The sequence below is a fragment of the Oryctolagus cuniculus genome, chromosome 10, assembly GCF_051225735.1.
Source record: "Oryctolagus cuniculus isolate XC-2025 breed Fujian yellow rabbit chromosome 10, ASM5122573v1, whole genome shotgun sequence".
NCBI classification, from domain to species: Eukaryota; Metazoa; Chordata; class Mammalia; order Lagomorpha; family Leporidae; genus Oryctolagus; species Oryctolagus cuniculus.
Window position 1 is genome coordinate 101,916,561 of NC_142876.1, and position 27,250 is coordinate 101,943,810.

General features: G+C 55.0%; 1 protein-coding gene across 2 annotated transcripts; it reads left to right on the forward strand.

The window, feature by feature from the left end:
- Nucleotides 1-27,053, forward strand: SHISA5 (shisa family member 5). 2 transcript variants are annotated; one of them, XM_002713345.6, is made up of 6 exons: nt 1-159; nt 1,760-1,916; nt 17,974-18,057; nt 25,325-25,440; nt 25,591-25,803; nt 25,922-27,053. In XM_002713345.6, exons 1-6 carry the CDS (start codon nt 87-89, stop codon nt 25,999-26,001), a joined length of 723 nt encoding a protein of 240 aa, XP_002713391.1. In that variant the 5' UTR covers nt 1-86; the 3' UTR covers nt 26,002-27,053. The 2 variants fall into 2 exon arrangements, with proteins under 2 accessions (XP_002713391.1, XP_008258829.1); XM_008260607.5 differs by lacking the exons at nt 1-159; nt 1,760-1,916; nt 17,974-18,057 and adding an exon at nt 24,247-24,344.
- The last annotated feature ends 197 nt before the right edge of the window (nt 27,054-27,250 follow it).

Below are 27,250 nucleotides of genomic sequence, written 5' to 3' on the forward strand. Positions count from 1 at the left end.
GGGCGGCCGCGCGGTCGCCCAGGCTGCGGCAGCTCCTCGACCCGGAGCTTGCGTCCGTGCGCCAGTCCGTGCGCCCACCATCAGCCATGGCCCCGCGGACCCCCGCGCCTCGGACGCTGCTGCTGCTGCTGCTGTCCATGCTGCTGCCGCCTCCGGGAGGTGAGCCTGGCTTGGGGGCGGGAGGGGGCGCCCGTCTTGCCCTGGGCCGGGGGCGGACACCACCTCTTCGCTGCCTCCCGGGCGTGCCAAGCACTCTCCGACTCATTGCTGCCCTGGGGGCCGTCGGCGGAGCCCGTGAGATGCCCAACACCCCGATTTGACCCGGCACTGTCCGGAGCTCGGGCAGCTGCCACCTTTGTTCCGTCCAGGAACGATGGGGAGGGGGCTGCCTGCCTCGGGACCTGCAGGCATTGGGTCTCAGAGGCTGGGGCGCGATCCTCTGCCTGGCTTTGGAACTATGTGTCCGTCGCCGTTCCCGTCCCCTCTCAGCCTCCAGCCCCCATCGCAGAGCCGCCCCCCCCCCCCCAACTGCGAGCGTGAGTTGGTGATTCACAGACTTGGGAGGACAGCCTGGGGGCCTTTCAGGGGTAGCAGTTGGGCCCGGCTCTTGGAAAAGTCCCCTCGGGCATGGGTGGCTTCCCGGAGAAGACTTCATTTTCTGGGGGTTGGGAGGAGGCTGGGGGACTGAGAAGGGGGAGCTCTGCACCCACAATCAGTGCACCCGAGTGAGCCCGTGGGAGGCCCTGCTCTGATGTGGTTTGAGAGCCTCGCCAGAGTGTCTGGGGACCCGGGGACCCGGGAGCACGGGTGCCGCCTGACCCCGGCCAGCCTCTGGCTCAGGCCCCTCAGCTGTGGCTGTTCTTGGGAAGAGGCCGCTGGAGGCGGGCTCACCTGGGCCTCCTTGGCCTCAGGTGGGGGCAGGCCTGGCCGGCCCTGCCTCACAGCCTTGCCCAGAGCAGAGCTCTGCCTGGAGCCGCCGAGAACCGAGTGCAGCCTCCCCTCCCCCAGTTATCTCCTCTCAAGGAGCTCATTCAGGGTCTCTGTCTGAGCCTGGTGCTGCTGGCAGCCTCAGGGTGTCCCCTCCTGCTTGTGGGCAGTGGGTCTCTGCTGATGGAGCCGAGGACGCCCCGAGGCGTTTGGCTGCAGACCCTGTGGCCACCCAAAGCCCTGGGTCATCCTCCCACGTTGCTGTCAGCCGGGTTCCCCCGCCGTGATCTTGCCCATGGAGCATCGAGCCCGTGTGCCTGGATCCCAGCTATGGCAGCTTCAGCGGATGCCCCAGGCCCTGCTGTCCTGGGCACCCGGGGCTCAGTGCTTGTGGGCTCTTGCGTGGTGGCTGTGATGGACTGGGCGTGCATTGTGAGGGCTGAGCCCCTTCGTTGTGTTCAGCAGGGGCTGAGTGATGGGGAGGACCCTCCGCTGCCTGGTCCCCGCTGGTTACGTTACCGGCGTCGCTGGGCTTGGCAGCTTCTGCAGCAGGCTGCCTGCAGTGAGGCCTTGAGGGATGAGTGGAGTTGGGGGGTGGGAGGGAGTGTGGACAGTGGAGTGGCCTTCAAGGTCTTTGAAGTTAGGCCCTGCTAGGCTTGACCCTTAAGGACAGGGAATGTCCAAGAGCTGAGAGTGGCCCAGTGAGACTCAACCTGGGCGAGTTCGCTGTCCCATCAGGAGGCCAGCCGCCGGCGGGGGCGGGGCCCAGGGGAGAGGCCCCGGCAGCCCCGAGCAGGTGGTGCTGCAGCAGCGGTGTGTTTATCTGCTACAGCTTGCGGAGAGGTGTGCGTGGCGTCCCGTGGAGGAACCCCGGCCCCCGACTTCTGTCCTGATTTCTGCTGTGGCGCCTGCGACGCCCAGTACTGCTGCTCGGACGTGCTCAAGAAGTTGGTGTGGAACGAGGAGGCATGTGCTGGGCCTGAGACCAGGTGGGTGCACCTGTGCGTCCCAGGGTGGGTGCGCAGGGCCCGGGCCAGCAGGGGGGAAACAGATCTGCCCCTCGGGCCTCTTAGGCCTCTTACGAGGGTGGCTGGAACTGGAGAGAGGCTTTGGGAGCCCCAGTTCTGAACTGGACTCCCTCAAACCTCAGTGTGCCCCTGCCCCTTCTCTCTGCTACCCTTGAAGGCTCTAGCTCGCACAGCTGTGGGCTAAGCAGGTTCCCCGGCGGTGGGGGAGGCGGTCAGTGGCTTCAGCTGGTGCTGTATGCTTGTTGTATGCGCTTGTTCCCACGTGTGCTCAGGGTGGGCACCTGGGCGTGCGTGTGCCCCACAGCGGCCCCGTACGTGGGGGGAGGCCTTTGCCGGGCACAGTGCATGGGCGTGCGCCCCGTGTGAGCCAGGCCCGTGTCCTAGTGTGGGCAGTGAACTGACACCGCCCCTGGGGCGGAGGTCCCAGGCCCTGGCTGTGTCTCCCTTGTGTTTGCCCACAGGGGTGGGGGGTTGAGGTGATCAACCTTGGGCTGGGCAAGAGCAGCTACCCACCCCCGCGTGTTACCTTTGACCTCCTGTGGCGGTTGCGTACCCTGCTGCCCGCCAGTCTTCATGGTTGAGGTGTGTGTGCTTGGAGCTGGTGTTTTGTGGGCATGCCGTTAGGGTCACAGGGACCTCTGTACTTTTCTTTCTTTCTTTCTTTTTTTTTTTTTTTTTTTGAAGATTGATATATTTATTTGAAAGGCAGAGTTGCAGAGAGAAGAGAGAGGTCTTCCCTTCGCTGATTCACTTCCCAAATGGCTGCAACAGCCGGAGCTGGGCTGATCCTGAGCCAGGAGCTGGCAGCTTCTTCTGGGTCTCCCTGGTGGGTGCAGGAGCCCAAGCACTGGGGCCATCTTCTGCTGCTCTCTCGGGCCACAGCAGAGAGCTGGCCTGGAAGTGGAGCAGCCGGGACTAGAATCGGCGCCCAAATGGGATGCCGGCGCCGCAGGCCGTGGTTTCACCCGCTGAGCCCCAGCGCCGGCCCCCTTACTTTTTATGCCCAGTGCAGTGCTTGTAAGACCCAGCCGTGTTGCTGTATGTGTTTCTGGTTCTCCTTCTCTGCAACTGTCTGAGAATTTCTTGGAAACAGGCATGGGAGTGGGTCACACAGGTGTCCCGTGGTTCCTGCCTGAGGGCCGCCTGGTCTCGCGAGCCCCTGCTGGCCGTGCCTGAGGGCTCCTGACTGGCCACACTCGACCTTTTACCTTCTACCTTCTGATAGCCTTATTTTTTTTTATTTAAGATTTTATTTATTAGAGAGGTAGAGTTACAGACAGAGAGAGGTCTTCCATCCACTGGTTCACTCCCCAGATAGCCACAACGGCTGGAGATGGTCTTCTTCCAGGTCTACAACGTGGGTGCAGGGGCCCAATGACCTGGGACATCCTGTACTGCTTTCCCAGGCCATAGCAGAGAGCTGGATCCCAAGAGGAGCAGCCGGGACTCAAACCAGAGCCCATGTGGGTTGTTGGCACTGCAGGCGCAGGATTAACCCTCTGCACCACAGCGCCGGCCCCAGTATCCTTACGTCTTACAACGTCTTTCTGTTTTTAATCCATTCTGGTCAGGTTTTTTAAGCTAGGAGTGGAGAGGCATTTAGCCTAGCAGGAAGATGCTGGGTTCTGCATCAGAATCCTGGGTTTGATTCCCAGCTCAGCCCTCTGACTCCAGCTTCCTGCCAGTGCAGACCCTGGGAGGCGGCAGTAGTGACTCAAATAATTGGGATCCTGCCACCTGCATAGGAGACCTGGATGGAGTTTTGGCCCAGCCAGTCCTGGCTGTCAAGGTTGTTAGGAGAATGAACCAGCAGATGGGAGCTCCCTCCCTCCCTGCGTATGTCTATTGCAATATGTCTGCCTTGCAATAAAGAAATAAGTATCGATTGAGTATTCCATTTAAATGTAATGTATATTGCATTTACATTAATATTCTGGGATTACATTGCTATCTTATTTTATGCTTTCTATTTATTTCTTCTGTTTTGTGTTTCTTTTTCCCTTTATGTGTTTTAAGACTTATTTATTTGGAGCTTGCGCTATGGCACAGAAGGTTAAAACCCCAACCTACAGCGCTGGCATCCCATATGGGTACTGGTTCAAGTCCTGGCTGTTCCACTTCTGATCCAGCTCCCTGCTAATGTGCCTGGGAAAGCAGCAGAGGATGGCCCAAGTGCTTGGGCTCCTGAACCCCCATGGGAGACCTGGAAGAAGCTCTTGGCTCCTGATCAGATCAGCTCCAGCCATTCTGGCCATTTGAGGGGTGAACCAATGGATGGAAGACCTCTCTCTCTTTCTCTACCTTTCTCAGTAACCCCGAGTCCCGGCTGCTCCACTTCTGATCCAGCTCTTTGCTGTGGCCTGGGGAAAGCAGTGGGAGATGGCCCGAATCCTTGGGCTCCTGCACCCACGTGGGAGACCCGGAAGATGCTCCTGGCTTCGAATCAGCACAGCTCTGACCATTGTGACCATTTGGGGAGTAAACCAGCAGATGGAAGACCTCTCTCTCTCTCTTTCTCTCCTTGCCTTTCTGCAACTTGCCTTTCAAATAAATAACAAAATATTTTTTTTTAAAAAAAGAGAAAGATCTTCCATGTACTGATTCACTCCCCAGATAGCCGCAATGTCCAGGGCTGGGCTAGGCTGAAGCCATGTGGGTGCAGGGTCCCAAACACTTGGGCCATCTTCCACTACCTTGACGGGCGCATTAACAGGGAGCTGGATCAGAAGTGGAGCAGCTGGGATTTGAACTGGGGCTCTGGAGTCGCAGGGCCCACCTTAACCTGCTGCCCCACAATAGCCCTAGTGGGGGTTTTTCTCATAAAAGGACGTGGGGTTCTTTTAATGCTTTTCCTGCATTTGTGGAGATGCATATGGGACTTTTTGTTTTCAGTTGGTTAGAACAGTGAATCACTTTGGTGTCAGTTTTTAGTATTTTAGCCAAGCAGAGAACTTAAGTCAATGGTTACTTTGTCTCAAAGGTTCCCTTCCTCTGTGTTCCGACTTTCACTGTTCCTGTTGAGACGTCAGCTCAACAGCCAGTTTGTCGTTTGTGTAAAAGACATCTCTCTTCCGCTTTGACTGCTTTTTAAGGTTTTTTTTTTTCCTTGTCTTTGGTATTATTCAGTTACGCGGTACTAGATCTAGTTAGGGATTTCTTTTTATTTTTGCTGTAATTGATTTGTTGAGCTTCTTGAATCTGTGGCTTAGTGTTGCATCAGTTCTGGAGAATTCTCTGCCACCACTGTAAGTGTCACTTCTTCCCCCCTCTTTCCCTGTGGAACTTGGATTAGACACCTGTGACTCCTCTCTGGCCTGGATCCACATCTCCTGGCTTTCTTTCTATATTTTCATCTGTTTACGGCTTTCTGGATGCTACTTCCAACCTTTCAGTTCGCATAATTCTTTGTTTAGCTGTGTGTAATATGCTGTTATAAAACTAATCCACTCGTGTTACTTTTGCCTTTTAAAAATATATATTATTTATTTGAAAGGCAGAGTGTGAGAGAGAGAGAGATCTTGATCTACTGGCTCATTCTCCAAATGGTTGTGATGGCTGGGGCTGGGCCAGGCCAAAGCCAGGAGCCTGGAACTCCATCTGGGCCTCCCACGTGGGTGGCAGAGGCCCCAGGACCTGGGCCATCTTCTGCTGCCTTCCCAGACACATTAACAGGGAGCTGGATCAGAAGTGGAGAAGCTGGGACTCGAACTGGCACTTGGGTGTGGGATTTCGGCGTTGTAAGCGGTAGCTCAGCCTGCTGTGCCACACTGCCAGCCCCACACTGATGTTACTCTGTGTTCTTCTCTCGTGAATGATAACTCAGGGAAGTGCTCAAAATATTGCACAGCTGTGTGATTTAGCACAAGCCAGCCACCTGCATCACCGCCATGGCGAACACCACAGTAACATCTCCTCTGTGGTCCCCGGCGTGGCCATCAGCCCGACTACACGTGTCTTTTATCTCATGCACACACATGGGCACAGTCACGCATACGTGTCCTCGTGTTTTCTATCTGGTTGAAGTTTCACCCATGCTGTTTATTTTCACCACAGTTTATTCATCCATTGTGGTATCGATAGATACCTGAGTTGTTGCCCCTTTTTGGCTGTGACAAATAATGCTGCTGTGGCCATTCCTGTTTGCATTCTTTGGTCCGTATGTGTATACCTTTAAGCATATGACCAGGAGTAGATGTAAGTACAAATCAAGCTGCTTTTTTTTTTTTTTTAAAGTAAAGATTTAGTTGTTTATTTGAAAGGCAGAAATACAGAGGGAGAGAGAGACAGGATCTTCCATCTGCTGGTTCACTCCCCAAATGGCCACAATGGCTGGAGCTGTGCTGATCCAAAGCCAGGAGTCTGGAGCTTCTTCTGGGTCTCTCACAGGGGTGCAGGGGCCCAAGGACTTGGGCCATCTTCTACTGCTTTCCCAGGCTGTAAGCAGAGAGCTGGATTGGAAGTGGCGTGGTTGGGACTTGAACCAGCACCCATATGGGATGCCAGGACTGCAGGCAGCAGCTTTACCCACTATGCCCCAGCACTGGCCTCTCCTAGGCTCATTAGCAGGCAGCTGGATTGGAAGTGGAGTAACTAGGACTCCAAACCAGCACCCATATGGTCTGCTGGCACTGTAGGCCATGGCTTAACCTTCTACACAGTGCCAGTCTGTCAAGTTTTGTTTTAAAAAAGTTTACCTACTTGAAAGGTAGAGTAGGAGAGAGGCAGGAAGTGAGAGGGAGAGGGAGATCTCCCATCTGCCGAGTCACTTCTCAAATGCCCACAGCAGTCAGGGCTGGGCCAGGCTGAAGCCAGGAGCCCAGAGTTCCATCCGGGTTTCCCACATGGGTGGCTGCGGCCCAAGCACTTGAGCCACCATGTGCTGCCTCCCAGGGTACCTTAGCGGGAAGCTGGATCGGAAGTGGAGCAGCCAGGACTTGAAGCAGCTCTCTGATACGGCTCCATTATGGGATGTGAGTATCAGCAGCAGCAACTTAACATGGGCTGCTCTACATGTTTGCCCCTCGAATTTCATTTTCTCAAAAATTTTTACGTGAGACACAGAGCTCCTGTCTACCTGTGTACTTCTCAGATTCTCACATTGGCCCCAGGATATGGGGACTGAGTCTAGGTGTTCCACCTGAGCCGCCACCACCACCTCCCAGGGAAGGGAAGGGAGCTGGGGTCAGGGACTGGAGTCAGGTGTTGAACCCAGGTACTATGATGTGGAATGTGGGCATCTTAGCTGGGTTCTTATTTTTTTTTCCTAAGATTTATTTATTTAATCAAAAGACAGAGTTACAGAGAGGCAGAGAGAGAGGTCTTCCATCACTGGTTCACTCTCCAGATATCCACAGTGGCCAGATGTCCACTGAGCCAGCCATGATCCAGAAGCTTCTTCCAGGTCTCCCATGTGGGTGCAGGGGCCCAAAGACTTGAGACATCTACTGCCTTCCCAGGCCTTAGCAGAGAGCTGGACTGGAAGTGGAGTGGCTGGGACTCGAACCAGCGCCCATATGGGATGTCGGCACTGCAAGTGGCAGCCACAGTACTGGCCCCTTAACTGGGCTGTTAACTGCTAGACCAACAATTGCTCCAGTATTTATTTGATTAAAAAAATTTTCATTTTTATTTGAAATGGAGAGAGAAAAACTGAACTATAGACAGACCTTCCATTTTCTGGTTCACTCTTTGAACGCCCACAGTGAACGGGGTTGGGTTAGGCCACGGCCAGGAACCTAGAATGTGAGTGGCAGGAACCTAAGTCCTTGAACCGTCACCTGCTGCCTCCGGGATGTGTGTTAGCAGGAAGCCGGAAACAGAAGCAGAGGTCTGTTTTCTTCTCTAGTTTCTCCATTATTTGAGATGATAAATAAATAGAGATAATAAAGACGGAGATCTAGGGGCCAATGTTGTAGCCCAGTGGGTTAAACTGTTGCCTACAACACCAGCATCCCATATAGTCACCAGTTCAAGTCCCAGCTGGTCCACTTATGATCCAGCTTCCTGCAAATGTGCCTGAGAAGGCAGTGGACGATGGCTCAGGTACTTGGACTCCTGCCACCCATGTGGGAGACCTGGATGGAGTTCCAGGCTCCCAGCTTTTGCCTGGCCCAACCCCAGCTGTTGCAGCCATTTGGAGAGTGAACCAGCAGATGGAAGAGATGGAAGAGCGCTCTTTCTCTGTCTCTGTCTCTCTCTTTCTCTGTAACTGCCTGTCAAATAAATCTTTCAAAAAAATTGAGATCTAATTCCATAGAGCAAAATGCATGGATACTAATTTCTTTTTTTATGGATACTAATTTATTTTTTTCTTTAATATTTTATTTATTTGAAAGAGTTACAGAGAGAGGTAGAGACAGAGAGATGTCTTCCATCCTCTGGTTCACTCCCCAGATGGCCGCAACTGCTGGGGCTGCGCCGATCCGAAACCAGGAGCTTCTTCTGGGTCTTTCATGTGGGTGCAGGGGCCCAAGGACTCAGGCCATCTTCTACTGCTAACCCAGGCCATAGCAGAGAGCTGGATTGGAAGAGGAGCAGCTGGGACTCGAATTGGTGCTCATATGGGATGCCGGCGTATCAGGCCAGGGGTTTAACCTGCTGCGCCACAGCACTGGCCCCTGGATTCTAATTTCTATTTGGATACTTTTCATGTGTGCAACACTGTATCTAATGAAGATGTACTCAAGATATAAATCTTCGCCACTATAGAAAACAATGCGGAGGGGCTCATGACATCAGAAATAGAGCTACAGGTGTGAGCGTTTGGTTGAGTGGCTACGACGCCTGCTGGGGTGCCTGTGTTCCATGCTGGGGTGCCCAGGTTTGGGTCCTAGCTCTGCTCCAGGTTCCAGCTTCTTGCTGATGCGCACCCTGGGAGGCAGGAGGGGATGACTCAAGTTGGCCCCTGCCACCCGAGTGAGAGACTCATTTGGCTCTCTGGCCCCTGGCTTTGCACTGGCCGAGCCTTGGCTGTTGTAGACATTTGGGGAGTGAACCACCAGATAGGAGATTGCTCTCTCTTTCTCTGTCTCTGTCAAAGGAAGAAATAAAAATTAAAAAAAATAGAACTGCCAGGGGCCGCCGCCTGCAGTACTGGCATACCCATGTAGGCGCTGGTTCAAGACCCGGCTGTTCCACTTCCGATCCAGCTCTCTGCTTGGCCTGGGAAAGCAGTACAGGATGACCCAAGTCTTTGGGCTCCTGCACCCATGTGGGAGACCTAGAAGAAGCTCCTGGCTTCATATCGGCGCAGCTCTGGCCGTTGCGGCCAATTGGGGAGTGAACCAGCCGATAGAGGACCTCTCTCTCTCTCTCTGTAACTGTGACTTTCAGTAAAATAAATAAATCTTAAAAGAAAAATATAATTGCCAGGGGCTGGTGCTGTGGTGTAGTGGGTAAAGCCGCCACCTGCAGTGCCGGCATCTCGTATGGGTGTCGGTTTGAGTCGTGGCTGCTCCACTTACGATCGATCCAGTTCTGCTATGGCCTGGGAAAGCAGTGGAAGATGGCCCAGGTCCTTGGGCCCCTGAACCTGCGTGGGAATCCGGGAGGAAGCTCCTGGCTTTGAATTGGTGCAGCTCCGGCCATTGCAGCCATTTGGGGAGTGGACCAGCAGGTAGAAGACCTTTATCTCTTTCTGCCTCTATGTAACTCTGCCTTTCGAATAAGTAAGTCCTAAAAACAACTGCCAAACAATCCACTAATAGCACTTCTGGGAAATATCCAAAGGAAGCCAGCGTGTCTGGGATACCTGTATCCCTATGTTCATTGCAGCGCTATGCACAGTAGCCAAGCTAGTTGTGGAATCGACCCAGGTGGCCATCAGTGGATGAGTGAACAAACAGAACGTGGGTGTCTACACAGTGGGTGCTGTCCAGCCTGTGAAAAGGAAATCCTGTCGTTTGTAACAATGTGGGTGAACCTGAAATGAAGCCAGGCCTAGAAAGACAAACATGGTATAATCTAACTCTTATGTGGAGTGTAAAATTGTTAGCTCATGGAACAGAAGGGAGAAGGTGGTAGGTACCCAGAGGCTGGGAGTAGGGAGATGGGGAAGATGTTGACCAAAGAACACCAGCTCTGGTGCCAGCACTGTGGCGCGGCGGGTTAAGCCCCGTCCCACATATTACAGACTTGAGAATTGCTGGGAGAGTGTTCTCGCCCCAGAATAGGATGAGCCTTGAGGTAATGTGCATATTTAAGTGTTGAGTGGTCTCATGATTTAGCGATGTATCCGAATTTCAGAGCGATGTATCCGAATTTCAGAGCATGCTGTATACCATGAATATATACAAGGTCAAAGCAAAAGACCTAGGCGGGGGGCTGGGGCAGTGCTTTTGTTGCAGCTTGGGACCCCTCTATCAGACTTGAGCACCGAGGTTTGTGTCCTGGCTCCACTTTTTTTTTTTTTTTTTTTTTTTTTAAGATTTATTTATTTATTTGAAAGTCAGAGTTACAAAGAGAGAAGGAGAGACAGAGAAAGAGAGGTCTTCCATTCACTAGTTTACTCCCCAATTGGCCAAAATAGCTGGAACTGTGCTGATCCGAAGCCAGGAGCTTCTTCTGGGTCTCCTATGCGGGTACAGGGGCCCAAGGACTTGGGCCATCTTCTTACTGCTTTCCCAGGCCATAGCAGAGAGCTGGATGGGAAGTGGAGCGGCCAGGTTTCGAACCGGTGCCCATATGGGATGTTGGTGCTGCAGGTGGGGGCTTAACCCAATATGCCACAGCGCTGGCCCTGCCACTTCTTTCTTTTTTCTTTTCTTTTTCCTTTTTTTTTTTTTTTTTTTTTTTTTTTAATATTTATTTAATTACTTGAGAGGCAGAGTTACAAACAGAGGGAAGGTCAGAGAGAGGTCTTCCATCCACTGGTTCACTCCCCAAATGGCTACAACAGCCACAGCTGGGCTGATCCGAAACCAGGAGCCAGGGGCTTCTTCCAGGTCTCCCATGTGAGTGCCAGGGCCCAAGCACTTGGGCATCTTCTACTGCTTTCCCCAGGCCATCAGTAGGGAACTGGATTGGAACAGGAGCAGCTGAGACTCAAACCATTGCTTACATGGGATGCTGGCGCTGCAGGTCGTGGCTTTAACTCACTGCCACGGGGGCCGGCCTCCTGGCTCCACTTCTAATCCAACTTCCTGCTAATGCACACGCTGAGAGCCAGCAGGTGGTAGCTCAGGTATCTGGGTCTGTGCCACTTGTGAGAGACCTCCATGTAGGCTCCTGGCATTGGCCTCACCCAGCCCTGGCTGTGTGCATGTGCGGGGAGGGAACTAGCGCATGGGAGTTTTCTCTCTGTCTCTCTATTGCTTTGCTTTTCAATTAAATACAAATAAGGAAATAAAACTTAAACTCCTTTTTTAAGAGATATAGGTCATAAAGATTTATTTTTTAGCAGTTTTGGTGTTTTCTATTAGCATGTTTTTTAAGATTTTATTTGTTTACTTGAAGGAGTTACAGAGAGAGAGAGAGATATCTTTCATCTGCTGATTCACTCCCCAGATGGCCGCAATGGCCAGAGCTGCACCGATAAGAAGCCAGGAGTCTCGAGCCTCTTCCAGGTCTCCCACGTGGGTGCAGGGGCCCAAAGACTTGGGCCATGTTCTAATGCTTTCCCAGGCACAACAGAGAGCCGGATTGGAAGTGGAGCAGCCGGGACTTGAACTGGCGCCCGTACAGGATGCTGGCATTGTAGACGGTGGCCCTTCACAGTGCTTTAAGATTTTAGTCTTGGGGCCGCCACCGTGGTGCAGTAGGTTAATCCTTTGCCTGTGGCACCGGCATCCCATATAGGTGTCAGTTCTAGTCCCAGATGCTCCTCTTCCAATCCGGCTCTCTGCTGTGGCCTGGGAAAGCAGTAGAAGATGGCCCAAGTGCTTGGGCCCCTGCACCTACATGGGAGACCCGGAAGAAGCTCCTGGCTTTGGTTCAGTGCAGTTGTGCTCACTTTGGGGAGTGAACCAACGGAAGGAAGGCCTTTCTGTCTCTCCCTCCCACTGTCTGTAACTCTACCTCTCAAATAAATAAAAATCTTAAAACAAAGATTTTAGTCTTGAAATTTATTGAGACTCAGCATATTTGATGAAACTTGGGCGAAGGCTCCCTGTGTGTCCCGGGCCATTTGCACTGCTGTGGGGTTTGCTGTGGCCTAAAGGACAGAGGGTTTCCCCGCAGTCCTGAGGGCAGGAAGCCCAAGATCAGGGCACCGGCGTGGTCTTGTGGTCTTGGTGAGGAACCTCTTCCTGTTATGTCCTCAGTGTACACACAGACGGACTTTCTCTTCCCTTTTTTTTTTTTTTTTTAATACAACTTTTTGTTCCCCTGAGAGCCAAAGAGCGAGGGGACAAAGAAGTGAAACAGAGCGATCTTCCCCCATGCTGGTTCACTCCCAGATTGCCTGCAACAGCCTGGACTGAGTCATGGACCAGAGCCACGGGCCAGGGCCAGGGCCGGGCACGCCGCCCAGGTCTCCCACTCCAGGGGCAGGAATGCAACTGGCCGGGTCCTCCCTGCTGCCTCCCAGGGTCTGCATGACCAGGAAGCTGGGTTCAGGAGCCAGATCCAGGATGTGGACCTCCCAGCCGGCATTTTAACTGCGAGGTCGAGCGCCTGCCCGGCTCTTGTCCTCTTACGGTGCTGATTCCAGCTTCGCGCACCGTGGGAGCCCTAGTGTTGAGGCTGCGTCCCGACCTGCCTGGTTCCCAGGACCACGTTGGGAGTTGGAGCTTCGGGTGTGAGTTTCAGGAGGGCACACACACTCGGCCGATCACATTCCAGCCCTGGTCAAACTCATGTTTTTCTCACCTGACCACTGAGGCTCAGGGTTAAAGTCTGAAATCTTATCTAAATCAGATAAGGCTAAGACCAAGAACTCCCCTGAGGCAGGTCTCCTCTCCAGCTGTGGACCTGGGAGGAGGGAAGGTACGCACCCAGTGGTGGGTGGGCCAGTGTTCCCATCCCACGGGGAGAACTTGGGGGCCCCCCAGCGGGTCCCCAGCTGGGCACTCTGCGCTCAATCATTTTCCTCAGCAGGGACTCTGCCCACTGGGCCCTCAGGGGCGGGGCTTCTGGTGCCCCAAACCAAGATGGTGCCCTTCTGCCTCCCGGGCCTGGGGTGGGAGCGGCAGCCTCGGTCTCTGAGTGGCCTGGGAGGTCTCTTCCTCGTCCTGATGAAGAGCCGTGCACATTCAGAGCTGTGAGAGCTCTGGTGAGGCCCTTCAGGTCTGAGAAGTTGCACAAGGCCGGCGGTGTGGTGTGGCGGGCTGAGCCTCCGCCTGTGGCGCTGCCATCCCGTATAGGGTGATCCCAGCTGCCTCTCTTCCCATCCAGCTCTCTGCTGTGGCCTGGGAAAACAGTGGAAGATGCCTGAGTCCTTGGGCCCCTGCACCCATGTGGGAGACTTGGAAGAATCTCCTGGCTTCAGATTGGCAGTTCCAGCCGTTGTGGCCAATTGGGGAGTGAACCAGTGGATAGAAGACCTCTCTCTCTCTCTCTCTCTCTTTCTCTCTCTCTCTGCCTCTCCTTCTCTCTCTGTGTAACTCTGACTTTCAAATAAATTAATAAATTTAAAAAAATTCTATGTTCAATCCATTTCTGAGTTTTACTATAAGTAGTCAAGAGGAAGTGAGCTGTTGTAATGCCTGCTTAGCAGTCTCTCCGGCTGAAATTCTAACCTGTGTTGTCTCTGAACTGCTCAATCTTTTCTTTTTAAAGATATATTTTATTGGGCTGGCACTGTGGTGTAGAGGGTAAAGCTGCCACCTCAGTGCCGGCATCCCATATGTCGCAAGTTCAAGTCCTAGTTGCCCCACTTCCTATCCAGCTCCCTGCTGATGTGATGGGAAAGAAGCAGAAGATGGCCCAGGCGCTTGGGCCCCTGCACCCATGTGAGCGACGTGGATGAAGCTCCTGGCTCCTGGCTTGAGCCTGGCCCAGCTCCGGCAGATGCAGCCATTTCTCTCTCTCTCTAATTCTGCCTTTCAAATAAATAAATCTTAAAAGGCAGGGGCTGGGTGGGGTCTTCCATCCACTGCTTCACAGCCAGCACTGGCCACGACTCCTGGGTCTGGGACTTGACCTGGTGCGGTGTAGGGGATGACGGTGCTGCAGTGGCTGAGCGTCCTGGGCCACAGTGCCGCCCCAGTCTTCTCTTTAAGCTCTGCCTCAGTCTCACTGTTGATTGTGCAGACGGTGAGTGCTCGCTTTTCACGTGTTTTGGAAGCCCTGCGAGTGTTTCGCCCGTTGTTAGCGTTGTCTTCTGTTGGTGTTGTGTCGTCTCCTAGCCTCCCTGGGCGTGTTTGGTTGTGTGCCTAACATGGCATCTGGGGCACCAATAGTAGGATTTTGGAGCTCAGCCTCTCTCCAGGGAGGATTTTTGTGGCGTGTGCCAGGAACACCAGCACTGTGAGATCCCCTTGGCCCAGCTCAGAGCCCGAGATGCCTGAAAGCTGCGCTCTTCGCTCCTGGGTACAGGAATTCAGGTCCTGGCCCAGACGGTCACCAGGGCCTCCCACTCTGGGTCTAATCCCCGTTTGCTTGGGCTGCTGCAGCCTCCAGAGGCCCTGCCCAGCTTCCTGGCTGCCCCTCTGAAATCAGCTGGTGCCCCCGGGGGAGAAGGACCTGGCGTGCCCGGTTCCCGGCCGCCAGCCCTGCGCTTGCCCGACATTCTCCACCAGGGGCTTGCTCCCTCGCCTGAGCCTGCTCACCGGTTTTCTTAGAAACATCATCACTCAGCTGTGCTGGCTGCCCTTCAGATTTATTAGGATATAGTTGTTCCTACTGCTTGTAAGTTTTTAAAAATGTATTTGAGAGGCAGAGTTACAGATACAAAGAGAGAGGTCTTCCATCTGTTGGTTCACTCCCCAAATGGGGGCCGTGGCTGGAGTTGGGCTGATCTGAAGGCAGGAGCCAGGAGCTTCTTCTGGGTCTCTCAAGGACGTGGGCCAACTCCTACTGCTTTCTCAGGCCATAGCAGAGAGCTGGATTGGAAGAGGAGCAGCCGGGTCTTGAACTGGTGCCCACATGGGATGCTGGGCCCCTGATTATTTGGTTTACACTTAATTTGGGGGGAAATTCCCCAAGAGTACGAAAGCAGAAAGGATGGTGTAATAACTTCTCCACAGCACTGCTGCTCCACGTGCCTCCCGCTAGTTTCGTTTCTGGATTATTTTAGAGCAAATCTCAGATGCCCTAAACATTTCTACTGAATGTTAGTTTCCAGTGCTGAAAATGAGCCCTTGAAAACGAAATCTAATCACTCTCTGGGGCTCACACGGTGTGGTTAACAGGGAGTCACTTCCTGTCCCGTCTGAGTTTATTGTTTGCAGTAGTTTGCACAATGCCTTTCCACAGGTAGGTTTTTTCCAAATCGGAATCCAAGCCAGGTTATTGTTAGCCTTTTTCTTTAGCCAGGGAGCGAGTGAAAGCGCTGGCATTCGGGTTGCCCCGGAGGGTGGCAGGGACCCAGGCGCTTGAGTCATCCCTTGCTGCCTCCCAGGGTGCACATCAGCAGGGAGCTGGATGTGGTAGTGGGGCTGGGGCTTGAACCCAGGCGCTCCGATATGAAAAATGCTAGGAGTATGTGACACTGGTGTCTGTGAGATTCCATTATTACATGTTTGTGAATGTCACCTACTTCCTTGTTTTGTTGATGTCCCAAGTGGCAACTGCACTGAGTTCCTGTCACCAAGTTTTTGTTTTTTTTTTTTAAACATTTATTTATTTGAAAGGCAGAGTTAGAGCGATCTTCCATCTGCTGGTTTACTCCTCAAATGGCCACAACAGACAGAGCTGCACTGATCTGAATCCAGGAGCTTCTTCTGGGTCTCCCACATGGGTGCAGGGTCCCAAACACTTGGGCCATCTTCCACTGCTTTCTCAGGCCAAAGCAGAGAGCTGGATTGAAGTGGAGCAGCTGGGACTTGAACCGGCGCCCATATGGGATGCTAGCATTGGAGGCAGTGGCTTAACCTGCTACGCTACAGTGCTGCCCCTGCCTCCAGTGTTTTTTTTTTTTTTTTTAAGTCTCCTATCATTTCACATCATGTTTTCTTTTTTAAAGATTTATTTATTTATTTATTTGAAATTCGGAGTTATTCAGAGAGAAGGAGAGGCAGAGAGAGAGGTCTTTGATCCACTGCTCACTCCCCAACTGCCTGCAAGAGCCGGAGCTGTGCCGATCCAAAGCCAGGAGCTGCCTCCGGGTCTCCCATGTGGGTGCAGGTGCCCAAGCCTTTGGGCCATCCTCCACTGCTTTCCCAGGCCATAGCAGAGAGCTGGATGGGAAGTGGAGTACCCGGGACTCAAACCAGTGCCCATATGGGATGCTGGTGCTGCAGGGGCAGCTTTACCCGCTATGCCACAGTGCTGGCCTCCCCAATGTTATTTTAAAAATTTGTTTTGGGCTGGCACTGTGGCTCACTAGGCTAATCTTCCGTCTGCGGTGCTGGCACACCGAGTTCTAGTCCCGGTTGCTCCTCTTCCAGTCCAGCTCTCTGCTGTGGCCCGGGAAGGCAGTGGAGGATGGCCCAAGTGCTGGGGCCTTGTACCTGCATGGGAGACCGGGAGGAAGCACCTGGCTCCTGGCTTCGGATCTGCGCAGTGCTGGCTGTGGCAGTCATTGGGTGAACCAACAAAAGGAAGACCTTTCTCTCTGTCTCTCACTGTCTAACTCTGCCTGTCAAAAAAAAAAAAAATATATATATATAAATCTGTTTTGTGGTTATTTTCTCATATAGTCTATAGTCTTTTTTCCCCCTTTTGTGTCTTTTTTTTTTCCTTTTTCATGATGCTGGCACTGCAGGCAGCAGCTTTATGTTGTACGCCACAGTGCTGGGCCCCATCTAATTCATTTTTAAACGTTTCTATTTACCAATAAATGTTTAAAAAATACATATTTTTCTCTAAGGACTGCTTTGGTTGTATTTCATGAATTTCAACATGTATTTCATCATCATTCAGTTCAACACATTTGTTAATTTTCTTTATGATTCCTTTAACTTGTTATAATTCTTGTTTTTCTGAGGGTTTAATTAGTTTTTTAAAAATTATTTTGAAATTCAGAAAAATGGAGAGACAGTGATCTGTTACTCATTGGTTCATTCCTCACATGGCCACAAAGGCCAGTCCTGGGCCAGGGCAAAGTCAGGAGCTTCTTCTGGGTCTCCCACGTGGGTGCGGGCCCAAGCACTTGGGCCATCTTCCTGTGCTTTCCCAGGGAGCTGGATGGGAAGTGGAGCAGCCGGGACCCAAACTTTGGATGCCGGCATCCAAAGTGGTGACTTTACTTGCTATGCCACAACACCAACCTCCTTAATTAGTTTTTATTTTATTTTTGAATAAAAATAAAAGATTTGAAAGGCAGAGTGTGAGAGAGAGTGAAAGGCAGACACACAGAGACAGACAGATCTTCCACCTGCTGGCTCACTCCCCAGCTGCCTGTAACCGCCTGGGCAGGGCCACGCTGAAGCCAGGAGCCTGGACCTGCATCTGGGTCACCTGTGTGGGTGGTAGGGAGTCAGCTACTTGGGCCATCACCTGTTGTGTTAGCAGGAGGCTGGATCAGAAGTGGAGTCACGGGGACTTGAACCAGGTACTCCAGTATGGGCTGCAGGTTTAGGAAGCAGTAGCTTAACCTAGGGCTCCGCATGGTCTGCCCCTAATTTTGTTTTTGTATCATGTTACTTCCCCTGGGCATGGACTTGTTTTAACTTTGTGGCCATGCCGCTCTTCGTTACTGACTTCTACCTTCCTTCTCTTCAGATCGAGCAGCTACTTTGTAGATCTCACTTCTGAAATCTGTCCAGACTTGTTCTGTGGTCTGTGCTCCAGCCTGACCCTATGACTCTGAGAAACGTGACCGCTGTGTGTTCTGAGGTCCCGGTGTGTGCGGCATCTGTCCTTAGGGGGCCGCCCACGTGCCCGGGTGTGGTAGCCCCGGTGGGTGTTCTGTGTGTGCTGGTGTCTGCTGTGCAGGGTGGGGATCCCGAGCTAACCCTGAGCTCTCCTCCCTGTGCAGTGCCCCCGCCAATACGGAGCCGCTGGAGCAGTTGGGCTCGGCGCTGAGGTTTCGGTCCAGCTTCGACACTGACCCCATGTCAGGGTAAGCAAAGCCTGCAGGCAGAGTGCCTCGTTCTGGCGTGTGTGTGCTGCACATTCGGGTGTGGCCCGGATAGAAGCAGTCACCGTTGTTGGACCACCAGGAAGCTGCCCAGGCGCGGGTGCAGGGGAGGTGGGGGTGGCTGTGGTGTGGGGTGACAATTCAGGGTCGAGGGTTGGGGTCCATATTGAGGGTGATGGGCTGGGGCAGGTGAGGCAGCAGTGATGTGTGGATGCAGGTCGGAAGGCCCGGAGTGGAGAGAGAAGGGGAGGGGTGAGAATGGAGGGGTGAGGCTGCTGGGACCACTGATGATGCCACGGTGAGAGTGTCGAGGTTTGTGGGTCACGGTCACTGTGTTAGGTCCTCTTTTCTGGACCAGAGAGCAAGCCTGCCCCCTCCGCTGGGCTCCTGCGCTGTCTTGCTGCCCCTGTAGGAGATGTGACACATACTTCCCGCAGCTGCCTCTGGCTGGAGTCTGTCCTGTGCTTTCCACCATTCCCGGTGGACCTGGGGGTTGGGTTGTCCCTTTGGAGGAAGTGACCTTGGGCTCTGAGCCTGTGTATGTGGGGTGGCCAGGGGGGTCTCTCCCTCAGTACCTGGGGCTGCCCAGGGGCTGCCCAGGGCCTTGCTGTGGTCAGCTTTTTGTGACTTAGCTGAGGCCACCGACTTTACAAAGAGAAAATGTTTGTTTAGCTAACAGTTTTGCTAAAGGCCCAGGCAGGAGAGGCAGCAATGGTTGGCCTCTGTCTGGGTCAGGGGTGAGGGGGTCACAGGGCCAGCCAGGGAGCAGAGACAGAGTCTGGGCCTGGCTCAGGCTTTCACAGTAGTGAGGACCTGCCCCCAGGCCCAGCCTCCCAGACACCATAATCGGATTCCTGTGTCGCCACCCCCCACCCCATGCACCTGGACTTTGGGATTTAAGTCAAATTCAACTGCAAGCACAGCTGAAGCCGGAGAGCTCCAGAGAGCTGCTCCCGCCCTGAGTTCCCAGGAGGGCCCAGAGGGTGCAGTGGTGTTGCCCTGGGGATGCCCTCCCCCAGATGGTCTGGGTGTCACTGGAGAAAAGAGCTGTAGCAGCCATGGGGTTCTTGTGCTCACACAAGAAAGAATTCAGGTGTGAGACAGCGAAATGATAAGGCTTTATTGGGGATAGGGCATCAGAATGGAAGCCACAGAGAGCGCCCAGTGGCTCGGACTGGGGGAGAGCGAGGTTACTTGGTTGAATGGAGAGAATACACCTGGGCAGGCCAGGCCAGCGGCTCAGCCCTCTGCCTCTGCTGAGCCGCAGTGTGTTTGAACTCCCTAGGTTTTTAAGGGAGTCTGTTTACCCACCTCCCCCTCTCCTCCAGGACAAAGGATGGGGAGTCCTAGCGTCTGTTGGGTGAAAATTAGCAAATTCCTCCCGATTTGCTGGAGCTGGGCAGTGCAGAGGGGCTTCCCTGTAAAGGTTTTATTGCCCCATGTTATCAGGCCAGGTAACCCCTTTGGTCCTGAGAGAGAATTCTCCTGGGAGCTTTCCCTGGGGGAGGGCTGGGAGCACCTGGGAGGTTTTCAGGGTCTGGGCGGGACTTTGAGGTGCACGATGCTGGGCTTCTGGAGCTTCCGCAGCAGGTGCGGGTCATCAGGCCTGACACACACACACACACACCTACCTGATTCCTAACTTCCTGCCCCGGAGGGGCAGTGCTGGGGTCTGGATGCCATTTTAGGAAGATCACTCCAGCTGCTCCAAGGAAGGCAAAAGAGCAGGCAGGGGGCCGCCGCCCTGGCTTCCTGGCCAGAGAGTGGCCGGGTGGAGGCGACAGGGCCTGGGGCACGAACTGCACCTTGGAGAGCTGGTGTGGGCGAAGGGCTCTGGTGTGGGACAGAGGAGGGTGTTGAGGGCTGAAGCTGAGGCGTTGAGGGGGACCACAGCAGGGGCTGTGCTGTGAGCTGGGGCTGTGCCCTGGGCCCCAGCCACCCCGCGAGGAGCTGAGAAGCGAGCTGAATGTGTGGATGCGGATGTGGAGTGCAGCTGGCTCTGCAGGCCGACCCAGGGTGCTGAGGAGCTGGGAGCCCAAGTGGGAAGAGGGCCCAGGGTGCAGGGGCTGGGGAAGGGGAGAGGGGCTGCCCTGGGCTGTGCATGTGCAGTGTGGTGTGTGCAGCTCCAGTGTCCTCTGCCCCCACGTGCCTCCCTCCCTGGTGGGAGGTGTGGGTGACCTGGGGACGCCACCTCCATCCTCCCCCCCTTTGCTCTTCTGAGGCCAACTGTGTGTTTGGAAAAGGGGGAGACGCTGGGGCTTTTCTGACCGGGCGGTGGCGGTGGCCAAGGCCGCTGTGTGTGCCTGCCAGGGAGTGCGCTGCTTCGTGTGGGAGTCCAGGAGAAGCCCGGCAGGGAGGGAGCCCATGGCCACGGCCCCAGCTTTTCCCACCCAGACTATCCCCCGTGATCCTCCTCGGTTCCCTAAGCGTGAGGGTCCCCATGAGCACAAGAATCTGATGAGGACCCTCTACCCCCGGCCTCCAGATGCCACAGCCTGGGGGTAGGGGTCCTCCATTGAGTGGTGCTGGGGCTCCCATGGTAGGGGCGGGGTTGTGCTGTGCTGCCTGTGGGCTGGGTTTGGCCTTGGGCTTCCCCCTCCCCAGCCCTGGCAGCCGCACCCACCCTGCCCTGGGGGTGGTCCGTGGTCTGTGTCCTTTCCTGGCCTGTTCCCTCTTCAGACCTTCCTTGGTCCCTGTCCTGGTTCCTTCCAGTCCCCTGGCCACGCAGAGGACCGCTGGGTGCTCCTGGTGCAGTCTGAGGCCCCTGAGGGTACAGTTGCTGTCCACAGGCGTTGGCTGGCCACTGCTGCCCCCACGCCCCAATTCTGCCTGGCACCACAGAGGGCACATTGGTGTGGGCTTGCACTTGGCCTGCCTGCCAGCCCTGAAAGCATCCTTGCTGTGGTTCTCGGCCTGCAAAGCCACTACCCGCCTGGCACTTGGCCTCCCACTGGCCCCCCCACGTGGAGAGGGCCGGGTGCCCCCGCTTCCAGAACCGCCCCTGCTGAGGGAACACGGGGAGGCTGCCAGGTTCTCCCCCAGCCCCACAACCCTGCCCCGCTGCTGCCAGGGGCTGTGGCGCCTGTCCCTTCCTCCTGCTGGGCTGGCTCTGCCTTCTGAATTCTGCCTGTGGATGTCTCAGCTCAGGAGGTGGCCCTGGTCCTGGTCGGTGCACGCATCCATTCTTGTAGCCTGACTTGGCTCCGCCTGGCCCTCTTGCTGAGAGCTACCTGTGGGATCCCTGCTTGAACTTAATCCTTCATTCGTCAGATGCAGTTCAGCGAATACTCAGAGAAGTGTCTTTGTGGGTTTCTTTGTAAGACTTTATTATAGCAAGTTGATTACCTGAGGCATCTGTCCATATCTTGGGTTTAGGGCTATGTTACAGAATGCTGGGGGTCTCCATTGCAGTTTTAAAAAATATTTGAAAGAGTTAAACAGAGAAGGAGAGGCATAGATAGAGGTCTTACATCCGCTGGTTCACTCCTCAGTTGGCTGCAATGGCTGGAGCTGCTGCTGTGTCTCCCACATGGGTGCAGGGGCCCCAGGACTTCGGTCATCTTCCACTGCTTTCCCAGGCCATAGCAGAGAGCCGGATCAGAAGTGGAGCAGCCGGGACTCGAACTGGCACCCATATGGGATGTAGGCACTGCAGGTGGTAGCTTTACCCACTACGCCACAGTGCTGGCCCCATGTGTGTGTGTATTTGTAAACTGAGGTGGAATGAATTCTTTTCAATTTTTTAAAAAAGAAGCTGGTGTACAGGCAGCTTAAGCTGCTTCCTGCAATGCTAACATCCCATATAGGCAGAAGTTGCTCCACTTGCAATCCATCTCCCTACTAATGCTCTGGGTAAAGTAGCAGAGGACAACCCAAGTACTTGGGCCCCTGCTCTCAAATAGGAGACCCCAGTTGGAGTTCCTGGCTTCAGCTTGGTCCAGCCCTGGCGGTTGCAGCCATTTGGTGAGTGCACCAGGAAATGGAGGATCTGTCTCCTCTTCTCTATATTGAACCGTGCCTTTAAACTAATATTAAAACAAAAAAATCTTTATTGTGGGCCAGTGTTGTGGTATAGTGGGTAAGACCACCACCTGCAACTCCGGCATCCCATATGAACACTGGTTTGAGATCCGATTGCTCCACTTTTTTTTTAAGATTATTTATTTGAGAGGCAGAGTTACGGAGAGAGAGATTTCTGTTTGCTGGTTCACTCCCCAGATAGCTGCAACAGCCAGAGCTGGGCTGACCCAAAGCCAGGAGCTTCCTCCGGGTCTCCCACGTGGGTGCAGGGGCCCAAGCGCCTGGGCCATCTTCTCTATTGCTTTCTCAGAGCATAGCAGAGAGCTGGAGCAGAAGTGGAATAGCCGGGTCTTGAACTGGCGTCCATAGGGGATGCTGGCATCTCAGGCAGAGGCTTAACTTGTTACACCACAATGCCGAACCCCAGCTGCTTTTTTTTTTTTTTTTTGTGAAGGTTTTTTTTATTTTAAAGTCAGAGTTACACAGAAGAGAGGCAGAGAGAGAGGTCTTCCATCTGCTGGCTCACTCCTGAATTGGCCCAACAGCTGGAGCTCTGGGTCTCCTACCAGGAAGCACTCTCAGCTCCTAGCTGTGTGCAGGGGCCAAGGGCTTGGGCCATTTTCCACTGCTTTCGCAGGCCACAGCAGAGAGCTCGCTCAGCCAGAGGAGCAGCCAGGACTTGAACCGGTGCCCATATGGGATGCCAGCACTGCAGGCGGCACCCTCTGCACCATTTCTGATCCAGCTCCCTGTTAATGTGCCTGGGAAAGCAGTGGAAGACGGCACAAGTGCTTGGGCCCCTGTCCTAACATGGGAAACCCAGAAGAAGCTCCTGACCTAATTTCTACTTTCCAAATAAATAAAATCTTGGGGCCGGTGCTATATCTTAGCGAGTGAAGCTGCTGCCTGCAGTGCTGGCGTGCCATATGGGCCTGGTTCAAGTCCGGGCTGCTCCACTTCCAATCCAGCTCTCTGCTATGGCCTGGGAAAGCAGTGGAAGAGGGCCCAAGTCCTTGTGCGTCTCCCCCCACCCCCCGACATGGGAGACCCAGAAGATGCTCCAGCCATTATAGTTAGTTGGGGAGAAAACCAGTGGGTGGAGGAAAGACCTCTCTCTCTGCTCTTTTCGTTCTTGTAATTCTGACTTGAAAATACTTTAAATAATCTTGATTTATTTTAATTTACTTGACAGAAACAGATCTTATGTTTATTGGTTCACTTCCCAAATGCTCCCCGTGGAGCCTGGACCTGCACCCAGGTCTCCCGTGTGGGTGGCAGAGCCCCGAGCGCCTGAGCCCCCTTCTGCTGCTGCCCAGGATACATTACTGGGAGGCTGGACTTGACCAGCACTGGGATACATGATGCAGGCATCCCCAGTGCTGGCTGCGCCCGCTGCACCCCAGCGTGTGCCCAGCAATTTAATTCTCTGTGAGCGTTTACCATGGAGCCTGACCCCCGCCTCGTGGTGAGGGAAGCTGTCCTGGAGGAGATGATGCTCTGAACTGGGGTCTGAGAGACCAGTGGGAGGTGAGGGTGGGGGAGGGACCAAGCGACTGTCCCAGCAGGGAGGGGGAACTGCACGTGCAGAGGCCTTGGGCTGGGACACAGTGCGGGGCTCCCAAAGCCCAAGGGCAGGGAGGGAAGGGGTCCCGCATCTCCCCGGGCTTCTTGGGCCTGGTAGGGAATTTTATTTGCAACTTAAAGGTTAAAGTTTTCTTTAGTGTAAGATTTACTGCCTAGGGAGACATACCTCAGTTTTCTCTTTTCTTCTTTGGTTGTCACCTGTCATCTAAGTATTGGAAAGTGTGAATGAACTTAGTTTAGCAAGGAAATTCCTATGTGAGCCCTGGCAGATCTTAGGGCTGGGAGTGAAGGTAGCATTGGCGGGGGCGGGGGGCAGGAGGGGATGGCTGGGGTCTGCCCGGGCTGCAGGGTGACACCTGTGGGCCCTGGTGGGTGGAGGCAGCAGGTGGAGGGAGCTGGGAAGGAGGCTAGAGCTCTCCGAATCCCCTCCTCCCCCTTGGGCTCCCTCTTGCTGCTGCTGCAGCTGGCCACAGCCACGCTGTGTCTTTAAGAGGGTGCTGTGTGCCGTCCTGCCTGCTGCTGACGTCAGGGACGGGAAGGTCGGGGAGGAAACGTTTGGTTTTCTTTTCCCCAAAAGGGGTGGAGATGGAAACCAGCCTGTGATGAAAGGAGGGGAAGTCCGGGGGTACAGGCGGCCCCTGGGTGAAGGCAGAGGCTGACATGGGGTGAGCTTGGGTGCCATTCTGTAGCGGGAGACCTGGTGCCCGAGACCGCGTGTATGGATCTGTGTTCCCCTGTTCCTGCCTCTGGGGGCCTCGTCCCAGGCTACACGGTGGCTGAAGGCTGAGTGTGAGGGGTTTGTCCCTTGCTCAGGCTGTGGGGTAGAGGTTGGGCTGTAGGGCTGGAGCAGGGGGGCCCTCTCTCTCCCCCAGCCTGGGCCTCAGGGCGGGCCGTAGCCTGCTGCTGACAAAGCTCCTTCAGTTTGTAAAGGCGCTTGGTGTGATTACCAAGTATTTGCCTTTTCCAAGAAGAAAGCCTGGCCTCTAGGAACCCAGGAGGATACGCAGGGGCACCTTTGGCCCTGGATGTCAGCCTCGGTGGCTAGCCCAGCTCTGGATCTGCATTTTGGAGGGGAGCCAGGGCAGGGAGGGAGGCTGCCTACAGCTCCTCTGCTGCTTCAGCCTCCCTGCTGGGGGTGACCCCACCAGCCCGCGTGGTACAGCTGTCCTGGGCCCCTGCTCTGGGCTGTGACTGGAGCGCAGGGCCACCGCCTGCCTCATACCGCCACCCTGGCTTCTGGCCTCCTGGCACTGGTACCCTCTCCTCGCCTGTGCTCCCCAGGGCCTTCTGCCTCCGGTGCTGCCATCCGAGGCCAGACCTCAGTTGTCTCGGCCATAGCTAAGAGCTTGGATTGGTTTGTGGAATGTGCTGGAAACATTTGCTGCTGGGTTGCTGAGGGCAGGGCAGGATGGGGGAGAGGGGCCTGAAGCAGGTCGTCCCTGCTCTCTCGGGAGGGCCGGCTTCATCTGGACTCCCAGCCCCATTTTAGGCACCAGGAAACTGAGGCCAGAACAGACTCAAGCTGCACAAGGGGCCGCTGCTGTCTGTTGTGGTCTGCATCGCAGCAAGGAGGTGGCCCCCTAGGGAACCCATACGGTGAGACCTCTGGTGCTGGGGCCCTGGGTTGTGACTGGGTCTTTGGCAGGTTCGGCGCGACAGTGGCCATCGGCCTGACCATCTTCGTGCTGTCTGTTGTCACCATCATCATCTGCTTCACCTGCTCCTGCTGCTGTTTGTACAAGATGTGCCGCCGGCCGCGCCGTAAGCATGCTTGTCCTCCCCTGCCCCACTGGGACACCCCCCGCCCCCGTGTCGGCATGGGAAGCTAGCCAGGGCCCTGTGTTGGTTCAGCGGGAGGGGCAGGACCCAGGGAGGGACACAGAGGGGCCTTGACCTGGTTTCTCTTTGCAGCGGTTGTCACCACCACAACGGCCACCACGGTGGTGCACGCCCCTTACCCACAGCCTCCAAGTGCGCCACCCAGCTACCCTGGACCAACGTACCAGGGCTACCACCCGATGCCCTCCCAGCCCGGCGTGCCGGCGGCCCCCTATCCGACGCAGTACCCACCCCCGTACCTGGCCCAGCCCATGGGCCCGCCTGCTTACCACGAGACGCTGGCTGGTGAGTGCCCCTGAGTTGGTGACTCTGCCCCTGGGTCCACGGCTGCTGGACCACTGCCTCCTGCCAGCCAGCCAGCCAGCCTGGTGCTGCCCAGACAACACACTCCTCTCTGTTGCAGGAGGAGCAGCTACGCCCTACCTTGCCAGCCAGCCGCCCTACAACCCGGCCTACACGGATCCCCCGAGAGCAGTCCCCTGAGCCGGGCCCCGCTGCCCTGGCTGCCACGTGAGTGGCAGGCAGGCACTGTTCTCTACTGCCCTGTGTGTGCGTGGTGCGTGTCCTGGCCGCCCGCCGGGCTTCTTCTGATGCTGACGAGGTGGGGAGCAATTCTTGCCAGGGTGGGCTGGGTCTAGACTTTGTTCTTTTCCTCACTTGAAGTTATGCTCCCTGAAATCTAAGCCAAATTTAAAGAACCAAGGGGGATCTTTTTTGGCTCTCCCTGGGCAGCCACGCGAGGAGAGTGCAGTTTTTCGTGGACACAACGCACACGTGTCTGGGATTGCACAGTGGCGAGCTGCTGCTCGAGGCTGGGGTTCAGCCCCAGAGTTTCGGTGCCTTTTGCAGGGCCACGGCCAGGACCGAGGCAGGGTAGGTGGTGGTGCTTGGCCCCCGGCCCAATAGGCTCTCTGTCTTTTGAGCAGAGATTCACTGTTGCTCCCTGGAGCCTGCACTGCACCTGTGGCGGTCTGGCAGCCAAAGCACCGCCACCAGAACTCCACCCATTTGACCGTTGTCTGCCTGGACTGTCTCAGCCGCCCTTCCTGGGGCCACCTGGAGGGCTACGGCCCCGGGGGGGTGTCCGTGCCCGGGCCAGGCCCCCGCCCCAGGTGAACAGACTGGCCTCTGTCCACCCACACACTCAGGTCTCCTCCCTGCAGTGTCTCTGTTCTCCTGTAGCTGGTTCCCATTTTCTGTTTTAAAATGCGTAATGGTTGATGTGAGGCTGAAACCCCTGGGTGCTAGAGGGAAACTGGCCGCGAGGAGAGGGACCGTCCAACCTCTGAAAGTGCTGCCTCCCCAGAACCTCCAACACCAGTACCTGAGTCCACGACTTGTCCTGGCAGCAGGCACAGCTGGGCCAAGGGGCCCTCTGGACCAAAAGTGGAAGGCCAGGCCTGGCTGGCAGCTCTGGCCCAGACATGGATACCTCGGTGTTCTGCTCTTTGTTCCGGTTTCATATCTGTCTTTGCTTTTGATGTATTTGAGTCTAGGGTCTGTACCCTTCTTTATAATAAATGCAAACATTTGGAGCTGCTGCCTTTCTTCAGAGCCTCAGCAGCTGGAATGGGGCCTCGGCCAAGTGCTGTCTCCCTCCACTGGGATTCCCCTGTTTCCCTTGCTTTTACTGGGTCATCTGATCATCCTGCTAGGGAGAGAGAGAAACAAAGGCCGGCCCCTCCCTGGGTCCCCAAGTGTGGGCGGAGGCCCAGCCGCCAAGAAGCGTAGG